The sequence below is a fragment of the Falco peregrinus genome, chromosome 1 (assembly GCF_023634155.1).
Source record: "Falco peregrinus isolate bFalPer1 chromosome 1, bFalPer1.pri, whole genome shotgun sequence".
In the NCBI taxonomy this organism is placed as follows: Eukaryota; Metazoa; Chordata; class Aves; order Falconiformes; family Falconidae; genus Falco; species Falco peregrinus.
Genome location: NC_073721.1, coordinates 75543741 through 75558620, shown reverse-complemented (window position 1 = coordinate 75558620; position 14880 = coordinate 75543741). Strand labels below are relative to the sequence as shown.

At 35.5% G+C, this 14880-nt stretch overlaps 1 protein-coding gene across 1 annotated transcript in view; it reads left to right on the top strand.

Annotated features, from left to right (window-relative positions):
- FMN1 (formin 1) overlaps window positions 1–14880 on the top strand; it is a 148155-nt gene that overhangs the window by 63850 nt on the left and 69425 nt on the right. The window contains exons 6-8 of the mRNA XM_055813279.1: window positions 177–264; window positions 10105–10166; window positions 10921–11009. Coding sequence (XP_055669254.1) covers window positions 177–264; window positions 10105–10166; window positions 10921–11009 — 239 coding nt within the window. The remainder of the gene's footprint in view (window positions 1–176; window positions 265–10104; window positions 10167–10920; window positions 11010–14880) is intronic.

Genomic DNA, 14880 nt, shown 5'->3' with positions numbered 1-14880 from the left:
TTAAGGTGCAGAGCACAGAGATAAGATGAAGGTCTTAATACTGCATGTAGTTTATAAAAATGTTTGATGTTTAGAGAGACGCTGAATTCAATTCACTAATTAGCTTGTCATTAATGTGAATTAATCCCTTGTAGAGTGGTTATTTGATCTCAGATGATTGTGTATCATCTTTCTAGATTATCAAATTGTTGGATGGAAAACGGTCTCAAACTGTAGGAATTCTAATATCCAGTTTGCACCTGGAGATGAAGGACATTCAACAAGGTAAGTGTATCTTACACTTAATCAATCATATTTTCATGGATGTTTTCTCATAGCCCCCTTCAGCCTTCAGATAATGTCTTAGATTACAGAATGTGCCTTGAATATAGTCATCTTTAAGATGCCAGAAGAATCATTCTTCCACTATATTCCAGTATATGTAAAAGTTTCACCTAAATAATCAGAAATCAGTTTAGGTACAACTCCTTCTGTACTGTTTCAGTGTATTATCACTTTCAGTACAGTGTTTTCTCAAAACCGCTTCATATTCCTCCCCTACAGTTCCCTCCTTCTTTTTTTTTAAGCAAGTCCTCCACTGAAAAAAAAATAAATGGAGAGCTTATATAGACGTCTTTTGAGCTTGGAACATGCAGTCAGTATTTGTTGAATGTTTAAATTTTGCTTCATTAGCAGTATAAAAAGCACATCCCAAACTGATACAGCTACCACTTAGCAATCACAAAGATGATCACTGGATGGCATTTTTCAAAGCATAAGGCTGCTCAGTGTATAAATTCCAGTACTGGTAGAAATTCTCTGAGTTTGCCAATACAACTGTAGAGAAATACAGATTTTTCTGGGGTAATTCAGATTCTGCTTATGTTCCGGATTTGAAAAGATATTGTTTAAGAATATTGTTTATTTCTTTTTCACATTAGAAAAAGGAAAATATTCACCATTTAAAACAACTGCTGGAAGAATTTAAGTTGATGTCTCCTTTTTGCTATTGTTTTCCATTCCATCACATGCAAATACTGGGTAGGGTGTTGAGATGCTGCTGGCATTGATTGTTATTAATTTCAGAAGAGCCTTTGAGCATCTAGCACTTTAAAAGCACAAGGGCTTACACATGTCTCTTGGGATGGAGGGAACAACGAGAAGAGGGAATAACTTTGTGCCTGCCAGTATTGTGTGAAAGGTATCAGAATGAGATGGAAAAAACTGCTGTTACTAAAAGTCTGAATAATTTGCTGGCAGAAATTGCAGCAGCGTAGGATAGGATAGCAGCTGTGTTAAAAGAACTGGGTAGTATTCTTAAGTATCTTCAGGGACGTTTTCATGACTTCTTATTTTCCTTGCCGTGATGTTCTACTAAAATAGAACATCTCTCTGTCTGTCTACCCATCTCTCTATCTATCAGTCATTTGCTGTACTTCTCTAGCTTTTGAAACCCTCTGGCCTGTTTATACCAAATTTAAGAGAAAAGAGTAAGTCAAACATTTAGGTATTTATACACTAGCATTTGAGCTTGAATGGGCTGTGCACTTTTGCATCAAATCTACCAGTTGTCCCTTTTGCAGGGTTTGCATTGCAGAGCAAGGCAGAGCAGTCTCAAAGTGCAGAAACATCCTTCAGAATTAAATGAGATGTGCTCTAGGAGTACGCCAGCAGTCTCCACCTATGGCAGGCTTTAAATTCCACAGGAACACATGAGAGAGAGTTAAAACTCCCTGAAACGTGTGTAGTGTGAACACTGGATCCTCAGTGCCAGCTGTTGCTGTCCACAAATCCATTTTTAAAGACTACACTATTTGCAGTTGTAGACAAAGCTAATGTAGTCCTACAAATTTAATGAAAATTTAAGGGTTGGTAGAAGAGAGACACCAAAACAAGTGGTGTCACTGAAGGGAAGTTTATAACTCATCACCCTCTCTATTCTGAGGTAGCAAATAGTTGGCCTGTCACCACATGCGTTGCTCAAGGCAGCAGTGGGGTGTGCTGCCTCTTGCTTACGGAAACAGCTAGGAGATACCAGTGGGATTTAGGAATACTGTTAGTGGAACTTTTAAAAAAAAATATATTAACAAAGCAGGATGAGTGACTGTAATCAAGGTCTATGTGCAAAGGCTATCTAGGGGAGGGGAAAAAAAACAGTTCATCAGATTCGGAGAAAACTTCTGTAGAGAGGACCTTTAGTAATACATACTACAATGAAGATACAAGTAGAATTATGCTTGTTTCTCTTCTAGTGTGTGTTTATCCCCTAGTATTTTGTTTAATTGAAACCTGTGTGCAGTCCTGCCTATCAGCAGACAAATTCTTTGAAGACTGCTGTAGTCAACGTACTAGATGAAAAGAGACCATAATAGGCTAAGTAGCTCATGACAACACCTAATCAAAAGCGCATAGGATCATTGGGTGATGAATGTCAAAAGTTCTTCTTTTTACACAGTGAAGTTACAAAGTTACCTGTAAGAAACATGAAAATTAAGCACTCATCCATTTTTCAAGCCAATTTCCATTGCATAATTCAGTATGTAAAAGACAGGGAAGAGAAAAGTTAACAGTCTTTGGAGCTTGCAACAGAGAATGAAGAAACTTGAAGCAAAATAAAGTTGAAATAATAAAAAAAAAGGCTATCTAATTTTATTTCAAGTTTTTCTGGCCAGGCTTGTTGAAAAGCAATGTACAAATGAATTCACTGTCTATGTATAGCGTACTGGTTACTCTGCCATAAGTAGCAGTTATGGAAATACATATAAACAAAAACTGTCCTCAGATGAACTTCCCTTTGCATCCAAATGCATGCAAAATTGTAAAGAAGACAAAGCAAGAGTTATCACAAGAAAAAATAAATCATCCTTCAAAATACTATGAGATTTCTGCATCTATAGGATTACTTTCTCAAAATAAAGAGCTTCATAACATATTCTGTAGATAGCTCAGCAGTGCAAAACAAGCAAGTGACCATATCTGGCACCCAGATGTTTCAGTTTACATTTGATAATGAGTCAGCTGCCACACTTCAGGAAGGGAATCTCCCACACATGTTTGTTTGAGAGAATGAAGTTCATCCTTCACAGATAAGTTTAAATTCTTGTTATATCTGAGTACAGTCTAGGAAGAAGACAATGTAAAATTTGAATAATTATTTTGGCTAATGTTGGCAGAGGGAGAGTTAACGTTGTCATGCTGCACCTGTCCTAAGAGTCAGATTTGTGATAGGTGAGCGAGGAGGAAATCCTTGGTGCTGTAATGTTCTGAGAACACTAACAAGTTTTATGGTGAATCTGGTACTGAAGAGAGTATTATAGTTTCTGATTAGACCACTATTAATAATACTCACTTCCTAAGCAGAAGAAGCAGCCAGAAAAACTGTCACAGTGTGTTATATAGGATCTTTATTTATATTTAAAAATCAAATAGCAATAATCAAATTGTACATAGGTTTGAGATTATGTTCAAAGCTGCCTCTCTGCATTTTTTTAAAGCCTTTATAAAGTAGAGATGAGGAATAGTGGAGATCAGCTGTTAGGTAAGGAACATGCTTTAACACTACACACTTAGAGAAGTAATCTCCATTTCTTCTCAGTGCACTTCTGTCTTACTTTTCCTATCATTTCTCAGCTGAAATATTACAGCTCCAGAGAAAAACTTGTGGCTCAAGACTACTTGTGTGGCTTTGCTGTTGAAATATTACAACTCTCCACAATGAGGTGTATCAGTTCTGTTTCTAGTGGGAAATGCTGATTATAACTATATGTGAAGACCCTCTGTGGGCAGTGGTCCCAGCTTTTTACAGGGCTACATTCCAGTCACTCAGGCAGTTCCCAATATAGTAGCTAGCAATAACAGTATACTGGAAAACACATAGTAATACTCTTTCCTGCACCATATGTCTTCCGTGCTGGCTTCCCATGAGCTACAGAGATCTTTGTTCAAGAGTAAACTGGCAAAACTATGGGGCAGCCCAGATGAAATACAGAAAAAGGGATGTAGATAAAATGTAGGTGCCTGTGCCCAAAAGAGTGAGTCTTCCAAATCCTTCCCTACCTCCATAGTATGTGCATTTTCTCACTTAAAATTGTGGGGCATCAGATGCTCTGCTGCTGAAACAGTTCACTGTATTAATACCCCAGTTTCCATCAGGACGTATTAACTAGATGGTCCCACATGCTGGTGGGTCCCAGTCTATGAGGCATGGTAGATCACACTAGCTGCACACTGTATAGCTTATTGCCCTCTTTATGTCAATAAAGTACCGTATTACTCCATGCAGAACAGCTGCAGGCTTTTCTAGTACATTTACCCTGGCAAGAGTTTTAATGCTGTAACGCTGCAATGCTGACAGAGCTTAGCCTATATGGCAAAGGGGAGAATTTAATGCTGATCCTTGGCATTGAGACTATTTCTAATGCTAATTTGGTGGGTTTTTTCTTTCCTAGATTTTAAGCAATTAAATATAATGTCTGAGACTCCATTTATTAAATCAGAGTAGCACTGGCCAACCCGTAATAGCACATACGGGGACCTGGTACGTTATGCATTTTGAACATTCTTGTGTTCACCAACAATGTAAATTATCTATGCAGAGGCACATTAAGCTTTGAAAATATTAGAGAAATGTATTTGATCACACTTAGACGGGGCTGAGTTAGAACGGATTTTGTTAAAAAGCCTAGGTCATGCTATCTGCTTTTGTAGATTCGCCGTCATTACTGGGGAGTTCTTTTGGTTGTTCCTCAAATGTGGAATATATTTTTATTATAATGTCACAATAATGATATTCTGATGGTGAGCAACGCAAATAACTATCATGCCGCTCTGCATCAGTTTTTTTGCATGACATTGTAGGAGCAGACCAACCAACTTTCTAGAAAGAACACAGTTATACTATTGTACGATGTCAGTCAACCAGTTGGAAAGTGCTTGCCCAGTCTTCTCCAACTTTGTGATATACCCTCCATTATCAGCACCTTGGAGTAAATGGAAAAATGTGAACAGCAGGTCAACTCACCCCAGACTGATGATCAGTCCAATAATCATTCTAATTCTGTATTATGTTTCTAATCATCCTGGGATTTCTGTGTGGTCTTCCTCTAATGAGAGGCCATAGAAGTTCTATAAATAGGTTGCATTCTCTTAGTGCAGGTTGTGGTTTATGGCACATCTAAACTTTAGAGAACATATCGTTGTTAACCAGGCACTTTCCTTAGCATCTGACAGATTAAGTTTTATATGTAGAAGGCAAACTATTCTAAAGCAACTCTAAGCTGCAGACCTTAGTGTGCTCAGAATTTCTGAATCCCAGTTTGGGTTTTAACCATATCATGCAGCACAAATAGTTTCACAGTTCCTTTCTCTGTTATAATTTGGAAATACTTCTGGATAAAGATAGATGCTTTGGAATATTTCTTACTTGCACTCTGTGAAAAGATGTTTATTGGGGTTTCAACTAAACTATTTTGCAGGATATATGTGTATATCGTAAAGGTTTAAAAACTGTCATTCCAAAGCTGTGTGACTTTTCCACCTACACAGACTCTTACATGTATGCATTCTATATATACTGTATGCTATGCATGAATTGTAGAGATAGCTGCATACCCATCTCAGAAGTTGGGAAACAATTTTCTTAAAAAAAATACTTTCTTTGTTCTGGAAAATTCACAACATATGTTTTTATGAATCTGTCTTGGGCATCCAGCCTGATGTGGGTAGGTTAACATTAGTGCCAGAGTCTTTTGCTCATGACTTCTTGCAGGAGTTGAGCGAGCTTAGTCTTCTAAACATACATTTTGCCTGTGGTGCTTATTTGTAATGTATTTTTTAATGGTTTTTATGTTGTGTGATAGTTAAATACTGGAGAAAACCTTTAAATAAGTTTACGTATCAATTTGTCAGAAGTAAACCAGAGTGATTTGGATAATTTAGGCAGTTTTGTCAAGTAGGGATTTGTATTTAACAATTGCTTCTAATTGACTAGATCGGTCACAATTTAATTTAAACTTCCCAGTGACGGGCTTCATGTTCCCATGAAATCAAGCCTTACTCAGCAGAATGTACTACATAAAACAATGAAGTACTTCCAGGTCAAATAAATGTACCTTTGGCAAGCTCTTTTTATTTAAATAACAAATTTCTGTTTTATCATTAGGGAGCAGTTAAGGTGATTTCTTCATATTTCATAGTTTAATTGTCACATTAAGTGGTTTGATACGCTGAGTATATGTAAGCTCTGTCAGCAGGACTTAAATCCTGATTTAACCAAAATGTGTTTAGTAGGAGGGAGGCTGTATATCAGTCAGCCTTAAGACTGTTGGTATTTAAGCTGGTCAAGACAAGAGAAATATCTTTTTCATATTTAACATCTAAGTTCTATAGTCATATGTAGACTGCACACAGTATGCTTTAAATTCTCAGCTTTTCTTTGGGTTGTTTGGGGTTTTTTTTGAAGTGATAAAACAGAAGATGTGAAAAATCTGTGCAGTAGGGAATCTGTTTTTTACAGTTAGATTAATTTTTAAAAAGTGAGTCTGTTAAAAACCTTTGGTACAAGTTTATATTCCAAGAAATCCTCTTACTATGTGAAATGTAGTTGGCAAGTATTTTTATGTGTGCCTGTTAGTTTGAATGCATGATGCTGATCTGTTTTTTGTCCTAGCTGACGGTTATTATATCCTAATGGGTGCAACCCTGCACTAATGATCCTTGTGTATATAAATTCTTCTTGTTGTGAGCAGACACCATAGGCCACATAAAAATGTTTGCCTCAATTTCCCTGCAAAAAAGGATCTCAGAAACCAGACTTGGCCAAGTAACAGATTTTTTTAAAGGTAGAGGAACCCAATAAAATTACCAGCTTTTCACAGCATGAGTCTACTTCCTTTCGACATATTGTGAGGTGTAGGTGAAATATTCTAACTGAACTGACAGTGTAAGGAAGACAGCTAACCAGAAAGCAAGATAAAAGTAAAAACCACCAATGATGGTTGATATTGTAATAGCTATTAATTGTTTTGGAGCCTCTTTTGTAGATTTATGATACTTCACCATTATTACTTACACTTATGTGAGTCTTAATATAGTAAGATTTAATGCAGTAAAGTGTCATGGTTAGATTCACTGTATCAGGAAGAGCATTTTGAAAAACATGTAGGTTCACTGTATCAGGAAGAGCATTTTGAAAAACATGCCAAGGTTTTATTCATTTTAATAACATTAATATACATACATTTAAAACGGCAGTTTGTTTTTCACAGAAAAATTAAGAAGCTTTAGTTCTTTGTAACTCTTAAGTGAAAAGGAAAATAATTAGTTTCTTTGATCTAGTGTAATGGGTTTTTTCAGCTGCCCCAATTCCATTTACACAACATACTGTGAAGGTATTGCACATGCTGTATTTTAAGAATATGAAGAATACTAAGACACCTGTGAATTTGGCGATTTCTTCCAGCTTTTCAAAATCAATGCTTCTTTTTTTCATGAAATGGACCGATCTTCATATTTTTACATGTTTTGGGTTTTTGTCTTCTGTACCAAATGTGTATGGCATTAAGTTTTATCAGTTTGAATCAAAAAAAGATATAAGGGCAAAGATAAATATATTAAATTACATGTAAAAGAGCCTGTGTGGATTTTGGCCGTACTTCTGGCTTTTTCAGAGTGTGTCTCTACATCCTAAGATGTCCAGCTATCATTGAATTGAGTAGTATGGCTGGATTTTTAACTGCAGCCTGTCTGCATGGACATTGCCAATGACAGCAGGACAGGTTGTATAACAACTAAATCAGAAAATATTTTCTTGGTACTTTTATACAATCATGTACTTGTCCGAAAGAGAAACTAATCCATGTTAATGTCTTCTAACACTGGTTATTATTTATTCTCTTAAAAATGTGTTCATTTATCAGATTGTATTTTATTAGTTTAAACTCGATTTTTTTTTCCTTTATCGTGTCACTTCAAAACAATGCTGACTACTTAGAGCTGGTGTTGAGTACAGAAACATGGATAAGGAAATAAAGCATTAAAATCCACTTTGTGATTTTGGAGCAGGTTTTGTGACGAATCTCTGCCTGATAATTAGTTAGATGTACAAATCTTGATATTCTTATTAAAGTGTTCTTTTTTGCAAACTGTTTCCTCTCATTGTAATAGTTCTGTATCTTTAAAAATGTACAATTATTTACATGTTTTACATTTCTATTACAACTTCAAATTACCTCAAATAAGTTGCTTTTCTAGACAACTCTGAAAAAAGATTTCTCCTTCTAAGCAGATTTTGGAATATTTCAAAATAGGATGAAAATGAAACCACAAAAGGAAGCTTTTTACCTCAATATGCATACTTTAAAATCTTAACAGTTATATCTATTGGACTGTAAAACCAATTTTCCAATAGATTTTCCAATCTCTTAGGTTCTTTTGAAATTTCATTGCGTAATACAGACTATAATGCAACTCATGGAACCATCTTGTAAGATCCACCAGATGATCTCATAGGTTCCATCCCTGATGATTTTTCCTTAAACAAAGATTTTTTTCAAGCTCTGTTGTTGGGGCTTTATATTTGGTTACACTCTTGAGCTTTTTATTTTTGTCCTACTGTAAAGATTAATAGTTGGAGAAACTGCTTTTTTTCACTGATACTGTCTTCTTCTGTATAATTCTTTACGTCTAACCAAGGTAATGTCAACAGATGGAATCATAATTGACAGGAAAAATGTTAAAGCTTTCTAGATGTCATTGGACCTTTTAATAAAATTAATTAGCTTGCCACAGAGAAAATTTACTAGCCTGCTGGTTAGTTTCACAATGTAAAATCATGGGGTAGGTGGAAGAGCAGGCGAAAGCTTATTACTTTTAAATAATTATTTAAAGATGTGTACCTTGCCCCTTTCAAACATGGATTGAGAATGCAGCAAGAGCTTTTACAATCTTCTAAATTCACAAGCAGTCAAGTTTCCTTTGAAGAAATATAATACAGTTGAAATCAAAAGTTATCAGGTATGAAGTAATGATGAGTCACTGATTATGTGGAAAATTGGTACAGACCTTAAGCTTGATTCTTTTGGGTTTAATGTTCCCAGTAACATTTTTGGGTTTAATGTTCCCAGTAACATTTAAACAGAAGTCAAGATTTCAGAAATTGTGCTCAGTCCTATTATGAATCTTGATGAAAAAGTAGTTTCAGAAAAATTAGGCATCCAAAGTTATTTATATTCCATTGTGCATCTCAGCTTATTGGAATTTAACGTTAGAGAGCAATTAGAGCGGGCTGTGGACCAATCCTATTTAGTTTTCAAAAGAAAAATACATTGCCTAAATTGTAATTGTAATTGCCTAAATTTTAACAGATTTGCAAATGTTGGAAACACCTAATGCCATATATTCCATATGTAGTAACATTTGGAACTAAGGTAGGAAACATTTTGAGACTTTTCATTTTTGGTAATGAGGCATAATTAATCATTGAAGAGTATACTTTAGGCGTCTCTGTGTGACGTTAAAAGTATTTACCTGGAAATTGTCATGTGAGTAGTCTTCTAGTGGATAAAGATAACTCAAACGTGAGTGCTCTGTGAAAATACCTTAAAAATCTATAGCACAGTCTTTTGTGCTTGCAAATTTGCAACTTGCAAATCTTACAAGTGTGTCTATCTGTCTACTTCCCAAGATTGCTAGCCCCAAGACAAGCAGATCTCCCTGATCTCCCATGCACATAGGGAGACCTGAACACCCTAGCTCTGAATTCCTTCCTATCCAGCCTTATGAACTACCATGAAATCTGTGCTGCTCATTGCCTTTTATCAATTGTCACATTCTCCTGCCTGGCCAGCTACGCAATCAGCTGGGTACCTGGCAGGTCATAGCTTTGTCTGCTGAATATAGTGAAGGGGAAAAGTAAAGCTCTGTTCTTCTGCATTTATAGTAAATTCTTGTGTGAGTGCTGTGACTTGAAGTCAGAACAAAAATAAGATGCTGACAATAAGAAAATACTAACTGTGTACAAATATGTCCTTTAGCTAGGTCAGCTCTCTTTAGTACATTTCTCAGGAAACAGAATTGAATTCTCAAGTATGTTTTTTAGCATCTAATTTGTGATTGTATTCTATACAGCTATCCTGTGTGTTGATGACTCCGTAGTAGATCTGGAGACACTGGAAGCACTATATGAAAACGTAAGTAGGCTGGGGCAAAGCTGTAGTTAATCACTGTAGTATTTCAGACACAGAATAAGTGAAGTTTTATTTTCTGTTGTCATTTTATACAAGAGACATTATATAGAAAAAGTCTTTAGGGAATGTAAATATAATAAAACAGGTAACAAAAAAATATCTTCTGACATGCTTATTTCTCTTACTGGCTTAAATGTCAGAAATTATAAATCAGTGGAGTGCCTTTGGAATCAGGTTAAAGTGTAACAAAAAGCATAACATCTAGCAGTGTTCTCTCCTGAACTACCTAAAAAATACTGTCCTTACTTAAGGCCTGGTTTGTGCTAACATGCTGAATTTTTCTCATTAAAGTTGTATGTGGCTGAAACAGTTAAGTAAGGCTAGTGCTTTGCTGTCATTACCCAAATTGTTCTGCAGCCTAAGTATGTAGCATTCATGAACTGTGTAACTCTGAAGTTGCATGAAAGAATACATTTACACTTGGCTGTAGAGATATCAGAGCTACCTCTCGGACCTAAACTGTGAAGGATCCTATATCAAGTTTTGCAGTGCTGTGTTCTACAAGGATGCTCTGCTTTGTGGCCATTGGCAGTAAATCGCACTGCAAGGTACTGAAGAAATTTATCCTGGATTTTTAAGCCTTAGTCTTTTGCATAGTCTAAATGTTTCTCAATAAAAAATATAATTGTTACTTGCAGACAAACAGGTAAATTTGTAATTTATTAATTTGTTATTAATTACTTCATAATTCACTTAGAGAGCACAACAGGATGAACTGGAGAAAATCAAGCAATATTATCAGACTTCAAAAGAAGAGGAACTGAAGCTTCTGGATAAACCAGAACAGTAAGATTATGTTTTTGTAATATTTTATCATTATATGGTATGGTCCTTTGCTGATATATTAAAGGTATCTTGAGACATAATTTTTGGTAGCTAATTTTTAGAGTTTCTGTGTATTTCAAGGGATGATGTAGGTTGCCTTTATCACATAACTTTTTTCAGGCATGACAGATTTTACTGCATCAACTTGGACCACCAGAACTGGTAAAATACATAGCCTTGAATCAATAAAAATTTCTGTTTCCATTCTCACATTTGTAAAACACTTACCCTTCCCTTGGAGCTTTTAGGGCTAAATTAATGTGACATAAAGCAGGGCCAGACTGATTTTGGTTGTTGATTATTTGAAAGAGCTGCACAGAGGCTTTTGGTGAGTCCTGTGACCTGCACACTCTGGTCATGCTGTTTGAAGCCCTACAAGGCTGATTCCACAGTTCATATCCTGCAACTGTTGTGGGCAGTGACAAATGTAAGGATTAAAAAGTGTTGCTCCTTCTGCTGCAGAAGAACCTTAGACCAATGTGAAAATCACAAGATCAGATTTCTTAGTCTGATCCTGAAATTCTGAAATTCATTTTAGTGTATACATTTGATTTCAGATTTTAGCCTACCAGTGGTGTTTGTCTTATGCTACTTTTCCCTTTGTACTTCCATCCTCTTCTAATCATAGCATAGTTTCCTGCCCTGAGGCCTCTCTGCCATCTTGCTTCCTTTTCAGTCTTCTCTATTTTTGTTTTTTTTTCTGCTCTCTTTCACGTAAGAAAGGGTATGGTGAGGGAGAGCTGAAACACCAGAGATAATATGTAATTGATTGATGTCAGAAGTATTAAATTTTTCTTGCCTTTTTTTTTTTTCCATTAAAATGTTATTGGTGAAGGGCAGAATTATTTTTTTTCTCTTTCTTCTAACACAAGGCAGCAAAATACTCATTTCTGACTGTCCACTAGGGAATAGGTTAGTGTTGGGAGATGAGACTATCATGCTTGTTCTTGATTAAGAGTGGCTATCATTCTTCAATAAGATTAAGAAGACAAATATCTGTAAAGTGTATATACTAGTCTGTTCTTGCATCCCATATCCATGGCTTTCATTGCATTGGCTTGGGGCATAAGAATACATTGTGAGTAGTTGATGTTTTCCAGAGCTTGAATCTTTGGCAATCTGCTTGCTGTATGTCTGAGTGAAATAAATATTAATGTGTTTTGTGTTCTGGGGAATATGAATCTTGTAGAGCCACTGGAGTTATGAAAGGTTGTCTGTTTTTGTAAATTATAATGGAGAGAGGTTGATCTAAATTAAACACGAAGTTGGATTCATGCTATCATTGTTCCATAATTATAAGTAAAGAACTGTGAATTAAGCAGTCACGCCTGATCATTCAGAGTGGAATAGTAGTGGCAAAGGCATAAGCTACTTTTTATCAATTATTACTCTTTGTGTTCTCTCTGCAAGTCTTAATTATCCTAATTTTTCCCTATTATTAAACCATATAGGTTAAGAAAACTAGCTTTTTAAAATGTTGCCTCTAGGGGGAAACAATTTGCTCATGATGCAGTTATGTAAATTTTATGGGACCTTCAAAATAACATACTTACTGAAAACTCAGTAGATCAGGTGCTGCTGGTTTTGTTGCCTGTCAGCCTCTAAGTCAACCTGAATGCAGAAGTGGAGATTTGCTGGTACTGTACCATGCATATTAATTCCATAAAAGGTTAAAGACAGAAAAGTACTAAATTTGTATGTGCAAATGAAAGTATTTGTTACAGGGCATAAGCCTTATGTATTTTCTTCAGTGGAGATCAGAACAAAAGTGCAAACCAAACCATTTGTCAAGTGGTTGCAGATACTAGCAGTAGGCATTCATATAATGAAATCACTGGCATGAATTCACTAAAGTCTAAAGGAAACCTTTGCCATCTTTAAAACCTTTAAAACCTTTTAAAACTTTTGCCAGACAAATAGAAGGCTTTAAGTGGTATCACTGATGCTCTCCTGCACATGTGATTTTGATTTAGCATGTTAAATTTGCTATTGCTGGCACAAACTGTAAGTATGACACCAACATGACAGTACTCCCCTAAATTATGCTTCATGATAATAGGTGTTAAAATGCTAATATTAATTAACATTATAAGGATTTATATGCACAATTGGCCACAATTTGGGGCTTTGCTAGCAGGATACAGGTGCTTTAGCTGGTCTCCAAGAAGACCCTTTTAGCTGGAATATAATCTCTGTGAAGCCCTCTCTACTGTGAAAGAAATACTAACGAAGGAAATAGTAGCAAAATATGGTACCAAGCCTTCCTGGTTTGTATGTAGTTTGAATTCAGGAAGTAGTAAGCTATTGATAATTGCTGTCCAAGTAATGCCATTTGCTTTTCTTTGAAGACTGCTTTCCTTTGACTCCAACTTAAATCTTGCTGGTTTACTCAGAAGGTTGCAGGATTGGATACACCTTTTTCCGCAAAAAATTATTTCTAAATTTTATATTCCTCAAGTGTGGGTAGAGGTGAAATGTTAAATAGTTTATCTCCACAGAACCAGCCTTCTTTGCCTATCTTCTAGAAGAATGTTCTGTTACGCTAACATGGTGATATGCCTTGAAAGTACTTTCAAGCCCTTTACTACAAAATTCTGGTATGATAAAGGAGTTCTCAAGTAAAAGCATTTTTTTTATTTACAGTTTCTGCAGGAGAGAAGTAAAATGGACCTCACAGAGATGAAATTTTCTATGTTTACTTTAGGCCATAAGAAGTGTAGTAGTGAGAAACCCATCAAAAAGCTATGTCACAGTCATGTCATTATTACTTTAAGTCAAAATCATACTTTTCTCAGACTAAAATTGCAAAAATGATGGAAGTAGGAATATTCTGTTGTCTGCATAAGTTTTGTCCACTTCAATTGGTGGTTTATCTTTGATAGCTACAGATTCATGTCATGACATTGTGTTTAGTAACTACATTTGTAGTCACTAAGAATCCTTTTTGTGACAGATTTCAGTTATAAATGTTCTGTCTGGATATCTACATTGAATACTTTGAATTAAAAAATTTGGAGAGACATTTTCTTTTTATGCTGATGCTTTTTTAACTCTCGCACAATTATACTGTATTACAATGACCAGCAGTGTAGGAGATAGTTCCCTTCTCAGAGAGCAAGAATATGTATTATTTGACTTTGTAAATTTAAACTTTTAAAACACATGTATGTTAGAACTGTAGTGAAGCGGTTTGGGATTTTCTTTCTTTTGTTTCTCTCACACAAAGTGCAAAGTATCCTCTTTTTTTCCTGGCAATACCATTCATTCCCAATAGGAAGCATTTTTATTAATACCAGCTTGGCATTTCTTTTTTTCCCACTGCTTAAGTGTAAGAGCCAAACTGGGCCTTCCCAATCTTTCTCTCACAATAAGTTTTTTTCATCAGGAAAGAAAGCAAAAGAAGGGAAAAAATGATATTCCAATTAAAATGTAGTATTTCACACCAGCCACAGGTGGATTTAGCTGATTTTTTAGACAGTCACTATGTATTCAGCAAAGCATTGCATGCATGAGAAATTTATAAAGCTAATTTGAAGATGCTGATATTTATTATGAAAAAAATAATTTGGATAAATCCGATGTATTGGCATTAAATAATTAAAATAAATTTAATAAGAATTCCAGCTAATAATGGTTCACAGAATTTCCCATAATTCAGTGAGGTAGAAATATCTTTATGGTGTTGCGTTAAGGGGGCTCTAAGGAATCTGTAGACAGGAGATTAGAAGAAGAATGTTTCTGAGTGATATTGGAGCAGAAGACAGCTTGTTTCTGGTTTTTAAGAAAGCATTTGTATCACTGAAATCCTAGACTCAAAATGCACAAAGCAAAT